Source organism: Chiloscyllium plagiosum, unplaced genomic scaffold (genome assembly GCF_037043375.1).
Source record: "Chiloscyllium plagiosum isolate Xiang-an unplaced genomic scaffold, Cpla_swu_hap1 HiC_scaffold_21, whole genome shotgun sequence".
In the NCBI taxonomy this organism is placed as follows: domain Eukaryota; kingdom Metazoa; phylum Chordata; class Chondrichthyes; order Orectolobiformes; family Hemiscylliidae; genus Chiloscyllium; species Chiloscyllium plagiosum.
Window position 1 is genome coordinate 10,838,082 of NW_028270159.1, and position 20,642 is coordinate 10,858,723.

The 20,642-nt window shown below is 41.5% G+C and overlaps 1 protein-coding gene across 8 annotated transcripts in view; it reads right to left on the reverse strand.

The window, feature by feature from the left end:
- Nucleotides 1-20,642, reverse strand: part of gpsm1b (G protein signaling modulator 1b) — a 255,633-nt gene that overhangs the window by 110,997 nt on the left and 123,994 nt on the right. For all 8 annotated transcript variants that reach the window (XM_087998244.1, XM_087998247.1, XM_087998246.1 and 5 more), the window contains 2 exons: nt 11,168-11,323; nt 4,336-4,444 (listed from right to left, as the gene is read on the reverse strand). In XM_087998244.1, coding sequence (XP_087854370.1) covers nt 4,336-4,444; nt 11,168-11,323 — 265 coding nt within the window. The remainder of the gene's footprint in view (nt 1-4,335; nt 4,445-11,167; nt 11,324-20,642) is intronic.

A 20,642-nucleotide genomic window follows, 5' to 3' on the forward strand; every position in this document is an offset into this window, starting at 1 on the left:
AGCTCACCAAGTGCTTAGTCTTTTGAAGAACATAATGGTCTTCAACCGCTAAAAGAACATAGTTGACATCAAGTTTCTACATTGGGAGATTGCATCTATCTGGTTCTCACTATTGCTGGGATCATTCATATTAAACACGCCAGTGCATGTTAATGCCTATCTGCTGGCTCATTTGCTTGTCATTAATGATTGGCTGATTTAGCGCTCACTGAAACTGTTGATCTTGGCAGCCATTAGCCTACCAAGACCAATAAATGTAATCGATCCAGCACATGTCTGATTCACATCTCTCTGGGCGTCATAACTAATGCTCTGTAGCTAAAAGGATGAGAAATGGATCTTGCACCATCTAAAATTATCGTTGATTGCACAGTGTTAATTGATATTAAGTTCACATGAAAAATGCTAAATTTTGTTTCCAATGCTAAATCTGCAATCTTTTCTTGTTAAGCGAAGTTTGAAACAAAGTATTACAGTCATAGAGTCACATAGCATCCTTCAGTCCAACTAGTCCACACTGATGATGTTCCCAAACTAAACTAGACTCACTTGCCTGTGCTTGGCCCATTCATGTTTCCTATTAATTAACTTATCCAAATGTTTTTTAAATGTTGTAATTGCACCCACAATCACCACTTCCTCTGGCAGTTCAGTATACACACTAACCACACTCAGTGTAAAAAAAATTGCCCTTCATGTCCTTTTTAAATCTTCCTCCTCTCACCTTAAAAATATGCCCCCTAGTTTTAAACTCTCCCACCCTATGGAAAAGACCCTTGCTATTCACCTTACCTATGCCCTTCATTCTTTTATAAACCTCGATAAAGTCCCTTCTCAACCTCCTTCGCTCCAGTGAAAAAAGTCTCAGTCTATATTTCTAACTCAAACCCTCCATTCCCGGAAACATCCTGGTAAATCTTTTCTGAACCCTCTCCAATTTAATAATATCCTTCCAAAAGCAGGGTGCCCAGAATTGCATGCAGTACTCCAGAAGAAGCCTCACCAACATCCTGTGCAATCTCAACATGATATCCCAACTCTTGTACTCAAAGATCTGAGCAATGAAGGCAAGTTTGCTAAATGCCTTCTTAACCACCCAGTCTACCTGTGACACAAATTTCAAAGAACCATATACCTGAATCCCTCAGTCTCTGTTCCACAACTCTACCCATGACCTGACCATTAAGTGTATAAGTCCTGCCCTTGTTTATTTTACCAATTGCAATACCTCACATTTATCCAAACTAAGCTCCATCTGTCACTCCTCAGCCCATCAAGATCCCTTTCTAATCTTATTTAACCTTGTTCACTGTTCACAATCTGGTGTCATCCTCAAATTTACTAATGATGCCTTCTATATTCCCATTCAGATCGTTGATATAAATGACAAACAAAAGTGGACCCAATACTAATCCTTGTAGATCACCACTGGTCACAGGCCTCCAGTCTGAAAAACTTTCCACCATCTCCCTCTGTCTCCTACCCAATTTTGTAGGCATAAGTGAGAACTGCAGATACTGGAAATCAGAGTCAAGATTAGAGTGGTGCTGGAAAAGCATAGCAGGTCAGGCAGGAGCAGGAAAATCGATGTTTTGGGCAAAAGCCCTCATGAAAGACCTTCATTCCTGATGAAGGGCTTTTGCCCAAAACGTTGATTTTCCTGTTCCTCAATTGCTGCCTGACCTGCTACACTTACCCAATTTTGTATCCAATTGGCAAGCTCACCCTGAATCCCATGTGATCTAATGTTACTAATTCATCTGCTATGCGAAACCTTGTCAAAGGCTTTAGTAAAGTCCAAGTAAACAATGTCGATCACTCTGCCCTAATCAATCTTCTTGGTTGCTTCCTTAAAAACTCAATCAAGTAGTGAGACATGTTACCTTCACACAAAACCATGATGACTATCCACGATCAGTCCTTGCCTCTCCAAATGCATGTAAATTCTATCTTTTAGAATGACCTCCAACAACTTACTCACCATTGACATTAGGCTCACAGGTCTACAGTTCCCAAGCTTTTCCTTACAGCCTTTCTTAAATAAAGGCACACATTAGCCACACTCCAGTCCTCTGGCACCTCACCCGTCATTGTGGCTGATCGAAATATTTCTGCTAGGGCCCCTGCAATTTCTTCCCTTAATCCTCAAACATTCAATCTGCTCACCATGTTGGTGAGGGTTTTTTTCATTTACCCAAATTCCACTTCTCCAGGACACTGAGAATTCTAAATTTACCTTTTGCTTCACAAATAGAATTGCTAAACCTCCTCTTTGTCACAGATTGCTTTTATCTGAAACCAGTGATTGTATTCAAATTCTGAATCATTCAGCACAGCTAATTTAAAATGGCAATTTGCATCACACTTGCACATAATGCATCAATTTGAGCTTGCTGGAAGGAACCAAACTCATTGTGGTAAGCCATTCAAAGTCTTTTCAATTGAATGGGAAATAAAATCTTTCCTTCATATTATATCAGTTGGCCGTATTGCTATCTTTGATCCTCTGGGTTCAAATTTCTCTTCAGGAACTTCATAACCTCATTGAATATTTCAGTGCAGTGCTGAGCAGTGCTGCATTGTCAGAGGTGCTGTCTTTTAGGATAGACATTAAACTGAAGCCTCAAATGTCTGTCAGGAGTCTAAACAGGCCGCATGACAGTATACGGAGAAGGGCAGACACTGCCATCTAGCATCTTGCTCAATGTTTGCAACCACTGATGAAAATATAGTGCCTCATTATTCTCACTGCTGCTTGTGGGATCTTGCTAAGTGCAAATTGGCTGCTCGATGTCATGATTCCACAATCAAAGGATGAGAAGGGCGCTATTTAATTGTAAGTTCTTTATTTGTACAAATTCTCCTTGATTTCTCGAGTTACATGGGACAGGATTATCTACTTGGTTTGACTTATCTTATCTCAAGAGGCTTTACCCATTTTCATGACGTTTCATATTTTCATAGAATGTGGTCATCACTGTCAGACATCTCTGTCAGACAGGTGTCAGAGTTAGAAATGCAGGTTCCTTTATTGTTGAAGCAGATCAGATCCAAAGTTGTATGCAAGAGCTGATGTTTGTTTTTAAAAGGGCTTTTCTGACACAATGGTAATCCTGTATCTCTGGACAAAGATGCCTGCATTTAAGCCCTCTTCCAGAGATGTGTAGCAAAATTTCTGAACAGGTTGAATAAAAATATCTTTTCAAAATAAAAGCTGAAATATTTAGGCTTGTGGCACAAGGGTAGAGCCCATAACTCTGAGCCAGAAGGCCAGTTTCAAATTCTTCCTGTCCTAGAGGAGTGTAGTAACGTCCCTAAACAGAATGATTAGTAAGTAAAAAGCTGACTTCTTCCCCAGTGGTTGGCTCTGGACAATAAGGGGTAAACCGTTCAGGACTGAGATGATGAAGAATTTCTTCACTCAGGCAGTTGTGAACTTGTGAAATTCTCTCACACAGAAAGCTGCTGAGGCCAGTTCGTTTAGTACATTCAAGAGGGAGCTGGACGTGACCCTTGTGGCTAAAGGGATCAGAGGCTATGGAGAGAAAGTGGCAGTGGGATACTGAAATCACATGATCAGCCATGATCATATTGAATGGTGGTGCAGGTTTGAAGGGCCCAATAGCCTATTCCTGGTTTCATTTTCTAGCTTCTATGACAGGGAAAGGTTCAGAAGGGAAAACTGATGTTTGTTAGAAACTAATGATAAAAAGAGTTGAATTCCTCACCACTGAGTAGCTGGCTCCTAGACATGGAAAGAGTCGAGAAAAGAAACATGGAAACTGATTTGTGTACTCATTACTGACTAATTCAAGTAATGGACACTGGTCAGTGAAACGACAGCCATTACATTCTCAGTGCATTTCAGTCCACAATTCAGCTTTCACACAGATGAGCAGCTTGAGTGAACAGACGTATCAATTTTCTTTCACATTGCATCAATACCAAGTTATTTTCCTTCAAGCAGAGAAAGGCAAGAGGAAATTTAACAGAACATTCAAAACTATAAAATGGGGTTTTGATAAGGCTATAGGTGAAACAGTCTCCCGCAGCAGAAAGGTCAACAAGCAGATGACACAGACTTAAAGTAATTGGTAAAAGAAACCAAAACATGATGAGAACTTTTATTGGATTGACAGTCAAGATCTGGGATATGGTGCCTGAAAAGCAGCAGATTCAATAATAATTTTCAAAATTGAAGGAAAAAATGTACATGAACTAAGAGAAAGGGCATGGACAAATGGCAAATTGGGTTATGCCCTCTTAAGAGCCACCACAAGCATTATGGGAAAACTGTCTCCTTCTGTGTCGCCTGATTTGAAAAAGGTGCCTTACCTCTCTGGAGATTTCTAGATGTCGTGAAGCAAAGTGCAGCCCTTGTTCATGGTTTCTGAGGGACATGTACGCATTTCCCAGGCTCCAGCAGGCTCTCCCTTCACCAACCCTGGCCAAACAACCAAAAATAACAACATCTTATTCACCAGCTTCAATCTCTCAGTAACGGACCCTCATTGTTCAGATGAGATTAGATGATCTCACTGTTCTTCTGTCACATCCAAAACATTGATGTTATCACAGCCTGGTTTTCTCTTATGTTGTAGAATTATTTTTTCAAACATTTATTTTAGGACTCCTTGCAATTAAGTTTTTCTTATTTAGAATCTTGGCAGTACCTTTTTTCACTGTACAAAGATAATTCAAATAAAACCCTTTGTAAATTTGAGGGAATTAATTGAGAAATGAGAACATAGAGCGGTTTTGATATTTGTGTGTCCAAAAGCATTTTTCTCCAGGAAAACTTTTTGTCTCACAAACTTGATTGAGTTTTTTGAAGTAGTAACAAAGAGGATTGATGAGGGCAGAGTGGAAGATGTGATCTATTTGGACTTCAGTAAGGCGTTTGACAAGGCTCCCCATGGGAGACTGGTTAGCAAGGTTAGATCTCATAGAACACAGGGAGAACTAGCCTATTGGGTACAGAACTGGCTCAAAGATAGAAGACAGAGGGTGGTGGTGGAGGGTTGTTTTTCAGACTGGAGGCTGGGACCAATGGAGTGCCACAAGGATCAGTGCTGGGTCCTCTACTTTTTGTCATTTACATAAATGATTAGGATGCGAGCATAAGAGGTACAGTTAGTAAGTTTTCAGATGACACCAAAATTGGAGATGTAGTGGACAGCGAAGAAGGTAACCTCAGGTTACAACAGGATCTTGACCAGATGGGCCAAACGGCTGAGGAGTGGCAGATGCAGTTTAATTCAAATATATGCGAGGTGCTGCATTTTGGGAAAGCAAATCTTAGCAGGACTTATACTCTTAATGGTAAGGTCCTAGGGAGTGTTGCTGAACAAAGAGACCTTGGAGTGCAGGTTCATAGCTCCTTGAAAGTGGAGACGCAGGTAGATAGGATAGTGAAGAAGGCGTTTGGTATGCTTTCCTTTATTGGTCAGATTATTGAGTACAGGAGTTGGGAGGTCATGTTACGGCTGTACAGGACATTGGTTAGGCCACTGTTGGAATATTGCATACAATTCTGGTCTCCTTCCTATCGGAAAGATGCTGTGAAACTTGAAAGGGTTCAGAAAAGATTTATAAGGACGTTGCCAGGGTTGGAGGATTTGAGCTATAGGGAGAGGCTGAACAGGCTGGGGTTGTTTTCCCTGGAGCATCGGAGGTTGAGGGATGATGTTATAGAGGTTTACAAAATCATGAGGGGCGTGGATAGGATAAATAGACAAAGCCTTTTCTAGTTCGGGGAGTCCAGAATTAGATGGCATAGGTTTAGGGTGAGAGGGGAAAGATATAAAAAAGACCTAAGGGGCAATATTTTCACACAGAGGGTGGTACATATATAGAATGAGCAGCCAGAAGAAGTGGTGGAGGCTGGTACAATTGCGACATTTAAAAGGCGTTTGAATGGGTATATGAATAGGAAGGGTTTGGATGGATATGGGCTGGGTGCTGGGACTAGAGTGGGTTGGGTTATCTGGTCGGCATGGACGGGTTGGACCGAAGGGTCTGTTCCATGCTGTACATCTCTATGACTCTAAAACAAACTCATAAATATCGAAGTCAAGAGTGTGGTGTTGGAAAAGCACAGCAGACCAGACAGCATCTGAGGAGCAAGAGAGTCGACATTCCCTGATGAAGGGCTTATGCCCGAAACGTCGATTCTCCTGCTCCTCGGATGTTATCCGGCCTGTTGTGCTTTTCCAGCGCCACACTCTTGACGCTGATCTCCAGCATCTGCAGTCCCCACTTTGTCTTCATAAATATTGCATTCAGAACAGGATATGGATAGGTACATCTGGATCAAAATAATATCACACAGGACATGAACCATATGGACCGTGAAAATGTCAAACTCAAGGTAAATGCTAAAAAATATATTAAATTCTCCATTAGACTATGTGCCTTGCAATCCTGTTTAATCGAAGGAAATAAACTTTTCACGCTATCTCTTGAAAGAAGATGGTATTGGGTGAAGTCTGTGTAGCAGTCAGCTTTGAGGTATAGCAAATATTTAAGAAGGCTAATGGGATGTTCCCCTTTATTACAAGAGGAACTGAACATACAAGTCAGTATGTGATGTGTCAGTTCTACAGAGCATTGGTAAGACAACAACTTGAATACCGTGTTTAGTTTTAACCTCCCTACTTATGGAAGGATGCAAGTGTACTGGGAGGCAGTTTGGATGAACTTTACTGGATTGATACCTGGAATGAGCAGGTTTCTAATGAAGAAAGGTTGGAAAGACTCTATTTTTCTGTCCACTGGAGTTTGGAAGAGTGTGGAGTGACTTGGTTCAAGTGTACAAGATCCTGAACTGTCTTGACAAGGTGGAGGTGGAAAAGGTGTTAACTCTTGTGGTCGGTCCAGACTTAGAGTCCATCAGGACTACATGAGAATGTGGAATTTATAACACAAAACAGATCAGCTAGGATCTGATTGAATGACAGAACAGGTTTGAAGGACTGAATGGCCTCCTACTGCTCCTAGTTTGCACAATTATAAGTATGCATGTTGATCGTGACTGTGGAACAATAGAGTAAAAAACTAGGGAGATATCACCAAGTATGCACAGAGCACTGGTGCGGCCATTTGGTTCAGCAGGTTGGGCATATAGCCATTGGAGTTTTGAAGAACAAGAGGTGACCTTATTGAAATATAAAAGATCCCCAGAGGCTTAACAAGTTAGATACCAAGAGGACATTTCCCCTCATGGGAGGGATATCTAGAACTGAGATCACAGCTGCAAAATAAGAGATTTCTCATTTAACACTGCCATGAGTAGAAACATGGGCTCTCAGAGGACCATGAATATTTGGAAGTTTGCCCCACAGTGCGTACTGAGGCCAAGTCATTGAAGCTTTTGAGGCTGCATTTGACATATTTTGACTGACAGGTCAACAGCTATTCTGGGGAGTGGAAGGCACACAGGAAATTGGAAGTGAAGCCACGATCTGATCAATGAACTGACTGAATAGCAGAGCAGACTCAAGGGGCTGAATGGCCTATTCATGCTCCTTCTGTGCAGTCACGTACCCAATGTGTTCTGTTGCAAAGAACAAGTTTCCTGGCTCTTATTTAAATATTATCTTCAATTGACGTTGGTTCATCAGCATAAATTAGCAAAACCACCAGTTTAGCCATTGCATTGGCAAGAATCAACTCCCCCGAAGACTTCTCACTGTCCACAATGAAGACATCAGGAGTATGATAATCCTCACCTGGCTACCTCAGTGCAGCTTTGACACCATCCAGGACAAAGCAGCTCAAACAATTGGCACCGCATCTACATGTTCAGTATTCACACAGTCCACCACTAGCACACCATGTCTACAGTGCACATCATCTACAAGCTGTAGTGGAGTGATACACTAAAGCTTCTTGGTCTGCACAGTTCAAATCTGAAAATGCTTCCATGTAGGAGAACAAGAGCAGTTGGGACTACCGAGATCTTCGTTCCTTCTTCCGAGTTACCTAACACTCTCATCTTGAACTATGTCATTATTCCTTCATCACTGTTGGGTCAAATTCCTGGAACTCATGTAGACACAGTGGTTCTAGAGGGCAACTCACCACACTCTTCAAGGGTAATTAGAGATGGGGGCAATAAATTACCCAAGATACCCATTTCCTGAACGCATTAAAAAAACTTTTAACAGATTACTGATCAACTGAAATCACAAACGATACAGTTAAATGCTGATGATAAAGAGCTTTTTCCAAGGCAATAGTAAAATGCTTGGTGCAACAAATTGTCTGTTTGACTAATAGCAGTTGCCTCATCTGTAAATGACCTACCATGCTGCTAAGCTAGGAAATTTCTAATCGGCATTGACTTATTAGTCAGCCTTCTTAATTATGCAACATTTCTGTCAACGGAAAGGGCATTGAATTTCCAAGTGAGCTTCATTACCACGCTTGTCACTTCTTGATACGTTTATTGATGACAAATAATTCAACATGCATGCACCCCATGCCGTAGGATTAATTCCATTATCCTTAACAAACCCAAGTTGAAAAGGTTGCAGATAGCACTTATGCAGAAATCTTGAGGAAAGCAAGAATCTTCTCAGCATATTCAGTGATATTTGGAAAAGGAAAAGAAACTGAAGTGTGTGAATACTGTTCAAGGTTCTACACTGGCAACATTTACAAGTCACTTCTTTAATTTAAGCACAAAATTGTTCCCCTTATATGCCCATCTCTGCTTCTTTTCCAAACACCAGCATCTTATGATGATAATCAACATTTCAAGGTTTGGGTAATATATCAAACAATTCAAGTCAGTAATATGTGCACAAGTGCACCTCCCTCATTATGGGGTGGCTGAGGTTTTGACACCAGCTCCAAACTTCTGAGAGGTCTTCTACTCATCACTGAGCAGAATACAGGTAATATGTGAGTGCAAGAGGGGAGTTGACAGGATGGATGAGGAAGCGATGAATCATTTGTGGAACAGACTAGGCTTGGACTTCAAAAATCATGGGTCTCTCGTTATAGACAGAAATAAGGGAAAAGAAATTTCTCAGAGGGGCCTGAATCTGTGTAACACACTTCCCAAGAGAACAGTGATGTTGAGGAATACTTTCAAGGCAGAATTGAATAGATTCTTGATAAAGGAGTCAAAAGTTATTGGGGGATAGGTGTAACGTAGAGCAGAGGCCATTATCAAATCAGCCTTGGTCTTGTTGAATGGCTGAGAAGTTTCAAAGGACTGAAAGGCCTGTGCTTGCTTATAATTGGTATGTTTGTATGAAGGCAAACAGATTCAGGTCTCCCAATAGGATATGGAATGCTCCAACAGGCTACGAGGAGAAATGTTATAAACTGGATGCAATGCACAAAAAATAAAGTTTGATCCAGCTTCCTCCACTCAGTCTGGAATCATGCACTACCCACCCGAACCCTGCCTTTACAAAAAGAAAAATTGCTCATGGGTGTAGTTGGAATCTGGTTTAGAATCTATTCAAATTATATTGATATGTCTGTTGACTAGAAACCAAATCCATGCAGAAACAGGAGATGAGATGAGTTATGGAAATTAAGTTAAATTTTAATTAAAACTCCATAGTGCTGAGTTCTCAACCAGTTTTCTGTCCAGATGCCCACAAATGTCATCCGTTCCTAACATTTTCTGCATCCCTTGTCAAGCCTGTCAACATAGATACAATCCATGTCTGTATCATAAACCAGACCGTCCAATAAAAAGAAGATAGCAGATAATTGTTAATTTCTTGATTACCTGTCACAGTGAACTGAATTATGTTGCTATGTGACTCATGACTCAGTGAAGACATCTGGCCAGAGGACCAGATGGACAAGTTAGAAGGAGGAAGAAATTGAAGGGCTTCTTTTCAGGCATCAACCTTCTCTCGTCACGGGAAAGTTTCAACAGTGCTCCAAAACTGAATGGCAAAACCGAGATATGGTTTTACACTCACTCACAGCGATTTTGCTATTCATCATTGAGCAGAGTCTGCCCTTTTTATCCAAAGTCAAAAGGTATGGCGCTAGAGAAAGCACAGTCAGTCAGGCATCTTCCGAGGAGCTGGAGAGTTGACGTTTTGGGCATAAGCCCTTTACTCTCAACTCTCCTGCTCCTCGGTTACTGCATGACCTGCTGTGCTTTCTCCAGTGCCACACTCTTCGATGCTGACTCTCCAGCATCTGCAGTCCTCACTTTCTCCTTTTTATCCAAAGCCAAGGACACAGCGAAAGTAGCTAACTTGCTAACTCAGCTGTCACTTGCCAGTTGATTTATTTCAGAACATTGAGCCTTGTGGTGTTCAATTTAATATTTTGGAGAAGAAAGCAAATCTTAGAGCCTGTGATACTCAGTGACAATTAACAGGAAGGATCAGCCAGTTAAGGAAGACTTAGATGCCCTACTTTCAGAACAACAGAGACAATCCATCATGCTTTCCAGTTCTAAGATGAATTTCAAGTGACTGAAGGAGTAACACAGATTTTTCTTTCATCTATAAAGTCTAGTGATATCTGACAAATACAATTTAGTCCAATCTGATGGAACAAGGAAATTTCCACGTCTTCAAAGAAGATTCATTGACTGAGGCGAACTACAACTGGAGATATCACTCAAACTCAGAAACCAAAAAAAAAAGTGTGGGCAGATAAGCCACAAAAACCATCCTTCAGCAAGCACTTTGACATGAATAGCATGTATTTCAAGCTGATGTGACGTGAGACAACAGCACAATAGTAATAACAATGTAGATGCAAATTACTGCAAATGCTGGAATCTGTACTGAAAACAAAACAAAAATGCTGGAGATCACGGTGGATCAGGCAGCATCTGTGGAGAGACAGTAAGTTAACATTTTGAGTCTAGATGGCTCTTCATCAGAACTCTGGGGTTTTTTTTGGGGGGGCGGGGTGTATGGAAAGAGTAAGGATCAGCTTTTGCTGTTTCAGTGTTTGTGAACCAAAATTTCAGCATGTGACCCAGTCTGGTTTACCGATGCCCACTTTGGTGGATGTCCTTGGAAATTTGTTCAATGTATCGATTGCTCTCACACTGAAATAACATTTCCACAGATTATGGAGACCAACGACAATGACAAAATGTATTACATGAAATGAAACAACAGCCATTAGCAGCTCGCTGGAACAAAAGCAAATTTTAAAAACAAACCTCTACCTGTCATTAAGTTCTTGAGCAATCGAGAGATGTTTAAGGTGGTAGTCAATAGCTTTCTCGTAGTCCTGCAGCAGTGTGTAAGTGTTACCAAGGCTGTAACAGGTCTGAGCTTCAACTGCTTGGTCCTTCAGCTGTCTGGATATCTGAAGTGTTTTCCTGCAGAAATGGAAGGATATCTTCAGCTGACAAAGTAATACAAATGGTCCCCGATACGTAGACATCAAGAGGGACTGCAGTCATTTGAGACAACAGCTCATTGCCGTTTTCTTAAGGATAATGCAGGATTGGCAACAAATACCAGTAACATTTACATCCTAAAAGGCAATTTTTTTGAAAGCAAGAAAACCAGTTTTGGTTTTTTGAAAAAAAAAATCCTTTCTAAAATTATTTCTAAGCCAAAATTGAGCAACAATCACTTGATTGGTCAACAACTTGAAACATTAATCCCAATTCGCTCTCCACACATGCTGCCAGACAATCTAGATTTTTCAAGTAATATCTGTTTCTAGTTTAGGTTCACAATCATTTGCTTTTCTATTGAAGCAGTTTTTAAGTCAGATGGAAACATTTACATTAAACTTCATCGATCCCTGGTTCTGTTCATTCTCTCTCCTACCATCACTGCTCAGGCAAGTCACCAACCTGCTGTCAATCCTCTCTCAGTGTTACCAGTTAAAAGTAAAGTCACCATAGTCTTACCAGATGGTAGGGCTGTTCCCTGATTAGAAAGAGATGACAGGCAGTGGTTTAACCCAAGGGTCACCACACTTCAAGTGAGGGGAGAAGTTGAGACAGAGATTCCTTGATGGTAACCTCAGCCGCTTTAGTAATTGAACCCACACTGTATTGCAAACCAGTTGTCCAGACACTGAGCTAACTGACCCTCAATGCACAAGCATCAGGAAAGGCTGAACAAATGGGGCATCTGCAACTGGAACAGAGACGTCTGTGCAGTGATCTAGCGGATATATTCAAAAGTATGTTGGTGTAGATGTCAAATTGATGCTTCCAATTGAGAGCAAGAGCTCCCAAGAGCAAACATCTCCATAAACCAGTGACAGATTGGATGCATAAGCCCCCCCACCTGACAAAATGTATGCATTCTTGACTCAGATACTTGTCCTTCCATGATTCTCGATGCTCCCTTTTGACCAGAACCTCCACCAGCATGTTAGGCCCCATCTCAGGAATTCTCTTCATTGTATTTCTGCGGTCTCCCCACACCTGGCTCTTTCTTCAACTTGAATAACCTTCTTAAAATCTGCGACTCTGAGCTAACTTTTGGACATTGAGATTAACACCTACTTATGTTGTCAGTGTTAAAATTTGACAAATGATCCCACAATACACTTGGGAACTTATGCCAAAATGTCAACCAAGCCCACCACCCCATGGAAGAAGACTTCAACTCCCCCTCCCATTCCGCCAAGGACATGCTGCTCCTGGTCCGCCTCCATTGCCTCTCCATAACCACCCAACACCTGGAGGAAGAACGCCTCATTTTCCGCCTCGGGACTCTCCAACCCCATGGCATCAACGTGGATTTCACCAGTTTCCTCATTCCCCTCCCCCGCCACCACCCCACCTTACCCCAGTTCCCAGCTTCCAGCTCAGCACTTACCTCAAGACCTGCCCACCTGTCAATCTTCCTCCCCACCTATCCACACCACCCTCCCCTCTGATCTAACACCATTAACCCCACCTCCATCCACCTATCTCACTCTCAGCTACCTTCCTCCTAGCCCCACCCCCTCCCATTTATCTCTCCACCTCTGAGGCTCCCAGCCTCATTCCTGATGAAGGGCTTTTGTCCGAAACATTGATTTTCCTGCTCCTCGGATGCTGCCTGACCTGCTGTGCTTTTCCAGCACCATTGGAGTCATGTGTCGGCCAGACTGAGCAAGGATTGCAAATTTCCTTCCCTAAAGAGCATGAATGAACCAGTGGGCTTTTACAACAACAGATGGCACCATTGCAGAAAATTGCTCACACCTCAGATTTATAAATGGGATTTATATTCCACCAGCTGCCATGGAGGAATTTGAAACCATCGTCCCTGGAGCATTACTCTGGGCCTCTGCATTACAGTTCAATTACAATCCCATGACACCCACCATAACTTCCCCCACCCCCTCCTTGCTGCTGTGTTCAATGACCATCTTTGCTCTTTTCTAAGCTTTTTAAATAACTAGTTCTGAAAATGCATTTATCTGCAGTAAAAAGGGTGATGCGAAGAAAAGGGAACAAAAATGTTATCACTTGACTTCAATGCAACTGTGGGTTGCACATTTAATTAAGCCTAATTTCTGATGCCAACCAAACATTTTGGAATTGAATTCCAGTGTGTATTTTTAAAGAAGTGAACCAAACTTCTGGAGGCAGCCAATGACAAGTCCATTCTTGATGGCAATGTTGGATGAAGTTGGAATTCCACTTTATGAATGAAAACAATATAACAGAACCCCTACAGTATGGAAGCAGGCCATTCAGCCCATCTAGCCAACTTTGGCTCTCAAAAAGCATCCCACCCAGACCCACACCTCTATCCATGCATTTCCTGTGGCTGACCCATCCAGCCTGCACATCCCTGAACATTTTAGCATGGCCAATCACCTAACCAGTACATATTTGGACTGTGGGAGGAAACTATAGCATCTTGAGGAATGCCACATGGACAAATACCCCAGTCCTTCACAGGAGATGGGTGATGCATGTTTCTGTAAAGTCAAGCACATTTGTCCAAGCACAGGTCAATCCCTTCAGCTTGATCCTCCATTTCTGAAGGTGACAGCTGATATTGGATTTAGAAGTGGCATCAGTTTTGGAACTGGAGGGGGAGGGATCTGTACCAATGGGACAGTCTCCACTTGAACCAATCTAAAACCAGTGTTCTAGTGAAAAGGATAAATAGGGGAGTCACTAAGCCGTTAAACTTGAGAGTCACGGGGAAGGGAAAGGGAAAGTGAGAAAGAGTATGGAGTCAAGTCGAAAGATAAGAGCAGGTTATCATGTGTGCAGGGTTTAAGTTCAAGGCAGATTAGGAATGAAGCAAAAACGAAGAATAACTTAGGACATATTACTAGAGATGTTGGAAATCATGAGGGTAAGAAAATTAGCATTAAGGTGCTTTACCTGAATCCTTGTAGCATTTGTAACAAAGTAGCTGAATTAAAGGCACAAATCATCGTGAATGATTATGATGTGGTAGGCATCACATAGACGTGGTTGCAGGGGGTTCAGGACTGGCAGTTAAACATCCAAGGATTTACAACTTATCGAAAAGACAGGGAGGTGAGCAGAGGGGGTAGGGGTGCCTTATTAGTTAAGAATAAAATTAAATCTATGGCATTGAATGACAGTGTTAGATGATGTGGAATCTGGGTGGGTGGAGTTGAAGAACCACAAAGGGAGTTATGTACAGACCGCCCAGCTGTGGTCAGGACTAGCGGCACAAGATGTACCAGGAAATAGATAGAGCATATCAGAAAGGCAAGGTCACAGTGATCATGGGGAACTTCAATATGCAGGTAGACTGGGTGAATAATGTTGCCAGTAGATCCAAAGAAAGGGAATTCATGGAATGCTTACAGGATGGCTTTTTGGAACAGCTTGTGTTGGACCCCACAAGGGAGCAGTCTATTCTGGACTTAGTGCTATGTAATGAGCCAGACTCTATAAAAGATGTTAAAGTAAGGGAACACTTAGGAGACAGCAATCACAATATGGTAGAGTTCAGTCTGCAGTTTGAAAGAGAGAAGGCAAAATTGGATGTAATAATGTTACAGTGGTTAGCACTGCTGCCTCACAGCACCAGAGACCTGGGTTCAATTCCGGCCTCAGACAACTGTCTGTGTGGAGTTTGCACATTCTCCCCGTGTCTGCGTGGGTTTCCTCCGGGTGCTCCGGTTTCCTCCCACAGTCCAAAAATGTGCAGATTAGGTGAAATGGCCATGCTAAATTGCCCACAGTGTTAGCTGAAGGGGTAAAATGTAGGGGAATGGTCTGGGTGGGTTGCTCTTCGGAGGGTCAGTGTGGACTTGTTGGGCCGAAGGGCCTGTTTCCACACTGTAGGGAATCTAATTTTAAATAAAGGTAATTGCAGGGGCATGAGAGAGGAACTGACAAAAATTGACTGGAAGCAGAGCTTAGCTGAGAGGACAGTAGAGCAACAATGACAGGAGTTTCTGGGTATAATTGAGGACACAGTACAGAGGTTCATCCCCCTAAGAAAAGAAAGATCATCTGGGGTGCAGGTGGGGCAGTTAGATAGCCATGGCTGACAAAGGAAGTCATGAAATGTGTCAAAGACAAAGAGAGAGCCCATAAAGTGGCTAAGAGCACTGGAAATCAGAAGGCTGGGAAAACAAACAGAGGATAATAAAGAGAGAAATAAGGAAGGAGGGGATCAAATATGAAGGTAGGCTAGCCAATAATATTAGAAATGATAGTAAAAGTTTCTTTGAATACATAAGAAACAAATGAGAGGCAAAAGTAGACATTGGGCCGCTCCAAATTGATGCAGGAAGGCTAGTGCTGGGAGATAAGGAAATAGCTGAAGAACTTAAGTACTTCAATGTGGAAGCCATGAGTAATATCCCAACAATTAAGAAGAGTCAGGGGGCAGAGTTGAGTATGGTAGCCATTACAAAAGAGAAAGTGCTAGAAAGCTAAAAGGGCTAAAAATTGATAAACCTCCTGGCCCTGATGGGCTACATCCTCGAGGTCTGAGGGAGGTGGCTAGGAAATAGTGGAAGCATTGTGATCTTTCAAAATTCACTGGAGTCAGGGAAAATCCCAGATGATTGCAAAATCACTGTTGTAACCCCCTTGTTCAAGAAAGGATCAAGACAAAAGACGGAAAATTATAGGCCGATTAGCCTAACCTCGGTTGTTGGTAAAATTCTGGAATCCATCATTAAAGATGAAATTTCTAAATTCTTGGAAGTGCAGGGTCAGATTAGAACAAGTCAGCATGGATTTAGTAAGGGGAGGTCATGCCTGATAAATGTGTTAGAATTCTGGTTCTAACCTGTTAGGTCAGACCAGGGAAACCCAGTGCATGTTATCTATCTGGATTTCCAAAAGGCCTCAGAGGAAACTGCTGAGTAAAGTGAGGGCCTTTGGCGTTCGAGGTAAGCTATTGGCATGGATTGAGGATTGGCTGTCTGACAGAAGGCAGAGAGTTGGGATAAAAGGTTCTTTTTTGCAATGGCAGTAGGTGACAAGTGGTGTCTCGCAGGGTTCAGGGTTGGGGCAGCAGCTGTTCACTTTACACATTAATGATCTGGATGAAGGGACTGGGGGTATTCTGGCGCAGTTTGCTGATGATACGAAGTTAAGTGGACAGGCAGGTAGTACTGAGGAGGTGGGGAGGTTGCAGAAAGATTTAGTCAGTTTAGGAGAGTGCTCCAGGAAATGGCTGACAAAATTCAATGTGAGCAAATGCAAGGTCTTGCACTTTGGAAAAAAGAATACAGGCATGGACTATTTTCTAAACGGTGAGAAAATTCATAAAGCCAATGTACAAAGGGATCTGGGAGTGCTAGTTCAGGATTCTCTCGAGGTTAACTTGCAGGTTGAGTCCGTGATTAAGAAAGCAAATGTAATGTTGTCATTTATCTCAAGAGGGATGGAATATAAAAGGAGTGATGTGTTTCTGAGACTTAATAAAGTTCTAGTTAGGCCCCATTTAGAATACTGTGTCCAATTTTGGGCCCACACTTCAGGAAGGACATACTGGCACTGGAACGTGTCCAGCGGAGATTCACATGGAAGATCCCTGGAATGGTAGGCCTAACATACGATGAACGGCTGAGGATCCTGGGATTGTACTCATTAAAGTTTAGAAGATTGAGGGGAGATCTAATGGAAACTTACAAGATAATGCATAACTTAGAAAGGGTGGACATTGGGAAGTTTTTTCCATTAGTTGGGGAGACTAGGAGCAGTGGGCACAGCCTTAGAATTAGAGGGCATCAATATAGAACAGAAATGAGAAGACATTTCTTCAGCCACAGAGTGGTGGCCTGTGGAATTCATTGCCACGGCTTGCAATGGAGGCCAGGACATTAAAAAATTTCAAGGCAGAGATTGATAAATTCTTGATCTCGCAAGGAATTAAGGGCTACGGGGAGTGTGTGGGTAAGTGGAGTTGAAATGCCCATCAGCCATGACAGCAACTCCTTTGCCAGTCACAAATATATCCAACTTTGCCTTCAAAATATTTCACAGCTCTGGCATTCTCTAGGGAAGAGATTTTCCTCAGACTCACAACTGTGAAGGGTAAAAAAAACTCATGATCTTGGTTTTTGATCACTTACAATGGAACACAGATTAAGCTCTGCTTGCAAACAAACCATTCAAATCATCACTTAGCAATTCAGCCGGGGTTGTGTACCTAATTTCCTATGACACTATGGTTAATTCTGATGTATCATAAATCGGTTAAAGTCTGAATGTAATACGTGGAGATATGCCTCATTTTTACATACCACCTACGACATACAAGTGACAAGCTCCGATATCAATTATATCTCTCACTAGGAGGCATTTGCTGGCGTACAACTTGTATATAAATTAGTTGCTTCTCATCTGAACATTTTCCTTTTCTGGTCTGCATTTCATTATCTAAATCAAATGACAGCTGATTTCACAAATGCTAATTTGGCCACAGTAATGCATGATTATTTCTAGATATAAAGGTATGCAAATTGCCTTAAAAATTGAACAGGAAGTACTTGTCAAAGGTGTCTTATTGACTGCGAAGCTCCTTGGAATACACATTCTTCTCTCATTTTAAACAACAGCTCATTGTCCTCAAGACACAATGAAATAAGAACTAGGTGCAGGAGTAGGCCATCTGGCCTTTCATAACTGCTCTTCCAATCAATAAGATCACGGCTGATCTTTTCTTAGACACACCTCCACTTACCCACCTACTCACCATGATCCTTAATTCCTTTACTGTTCAAAAATCTATCTGCGCCTTAAAAGCATTCAACAAGATAGCCTCAACTGCTTCACTGGACAGGGAATTAAATTGGGCAGGGAATTTTAACCTCTTAATTTGGTGTCTGTTCGCACTATCAAAAAAGATCAAACTTTACCCAAATTAACACCGCAAAAACATGACTTGATTGGCATCAATCTTCTATCCAAACAGCTGGATGTACATATCAACTATTCACCTCAACTGCTGACTTTGATTACAAGTTTCATTTTCCAATTATTTTTTGGGTAAACGTGTTTCTTCTGAATTCCCTTTTGTGATTTACTCGTGACTATCTTTTATTCAGTATGCCTAGAACTGGACCTGATCACAAGTGGGAACATATCCATTGTGTTGACTCTATCAAACCATTCCACCATTTGAAAATCTCTGTTTTCACTCTTCAACTTCCTCGTTTCTGAAGAGAAAGGCATAATTTGTCCAATGTTTCTTAATCTGTACAACTTCTCCTGACTGTTCCTTATTACAGTGTTGCACCTGGTCTAGGTAATTTCACTGTCAATGATGTTTGCTGAGTAAAGCACTGAAATTGATTGGATTTTAAAATCAGACATTGCTGCTGATCAAAAGTTTGGTCTTGAGTAATTACTACGAATAGAGATCCAAAGGATGTGATCAGTGCAGGTTTAAGGCAAATGAGAAATCGAAAAAAGGTTCTTCTTCATACACCTAACACATGTACACCACAGAATCACCATTTCTCGGGTCAGTTTGTGAGAAGTGGATGGTACAGGTTGAACACTGCTTCATCATATCTAAAAGCTGGTGGATGAGACTGACATAAAACACAAAGAACTGAAGCTAAAACAAAACTGCTGGAGAAACTCAATAGTTCTGTGAAAAAGAAAGCACAGCTAATGTTTCAAATTGTTATGAAGGGTCACTGGACTTGAAGCATTAACTTGATTTTCTCTCCACAGATGCTGCAGACCTGCTGGTTGCTATAGGAATGCATGCTTTTCTGGTGGGATTGCTCTTTGGGAACCAGCATAATTCAGAAATCAAAATCAATTGTCTTCACGTTGGAGGGTAAATTATAATGTCACTTGGAAAAGTATGTTTTGAGAAGACTATAAGATTAAAAACATAATCTGACAGGAGTTGCAGATCATACCACCCTTTCCAGCAAAAAAAAAGGACAAATCTTCCAGCCTTAGGGCTAAGTTAATGCTGAGTTGATTCCCAGTTCACAACTGCCAAGTTTCAAAGTGAGTATTTCAGATAGGTGTTACTTCCAGACAACACAATTTCTAAGAGCTGTAATTTAAAAGGTTGAGCTGCACTTGCCTCAGAACACTGCATATCTATTGATTCAATCCAAAATAGGAGAAAACCACTTCAACAAAGGCACACACAGCCTTTCACAATTACAAACCAGTTCATTGCTTAAAACTGCAACTGCATAACATGTACTGAGGTTCCAAGCTTCGCCAAAGTATAGGGGCAGTGAGTACAGAGTACATCCACTGTAAAATGTGGATAAATAAACTAAATCCTGAAGAAACTGTACAGTTACATTACTCATAACATAAGGCTATGACGTGGAAGTGCTGGTGTTGGACTGGGGTGGGCAAAGTCAGAAGTCACATGACACCAGATTATAGTCCAACAGGCTTCTCGAAAATCAAAAGCTTTCGAAACGCTGCTCCTTCATCGGGTGAAGTTAACTTCACCCGATGAAGGAGCAGCGCTCCAAAAGCTTGTGATTTCAAAGAAACCTGTTGGACAAAAACCTGGTGTTGTGTGATTTCTGACTTTGCCCGGAATATAAGGAATGTGTCAAATGCAAGCAGTGTATTCAGGTACAAACTCCACTGGCAATTTGTGATTCAAATATCACTCAAGATATACATCCAGTAAGCAGCCTTTTTAAAGAGCCATCATTAAAACATGCATGCTAAAGTTTGCATTGTTCTGTGGTCACCAGGAATCAAACATCATGATTTTCTTTATACAGTGTGACACAGTACATCTAAGAAACCACTAAAAGAATTTATCACAGGTTTACATGAAGAATTCCCATCAATGAAGATATAACACTTCAGAATCCATATAGTGAGAATGCAGGTTTTAACTACAATAACGTTCATGACAATAATGAATCTTAATAATAGGATACACATTAAATGTTCTCCTTCTGGAGGTAATCATGTGCCAAAACGATTCACACACGGTTTCAAAACCGCTGCCTATCGTTATTCATTCCAACACAATGACTGCTTTTCGAAGTACAGAGACAGGAGCCTGTTTAAATGACCTTATGATTATTATGCAGTTATTAACCCACATGGCTACGTTCTGGGAAACAGCTGCAGTTTTATGTCTTGTGGGAAATTGGAAATTTATGACTAGAGCTAGCAGCTAAAAAGCTACTTGTTTTCAAGTAAAAACTGAAAATATTCTTGGAAAACTTGGCAATCCAATAGGATCATTTTCAGGCTGATTGTCTTTGAATTGGGCTGTTGT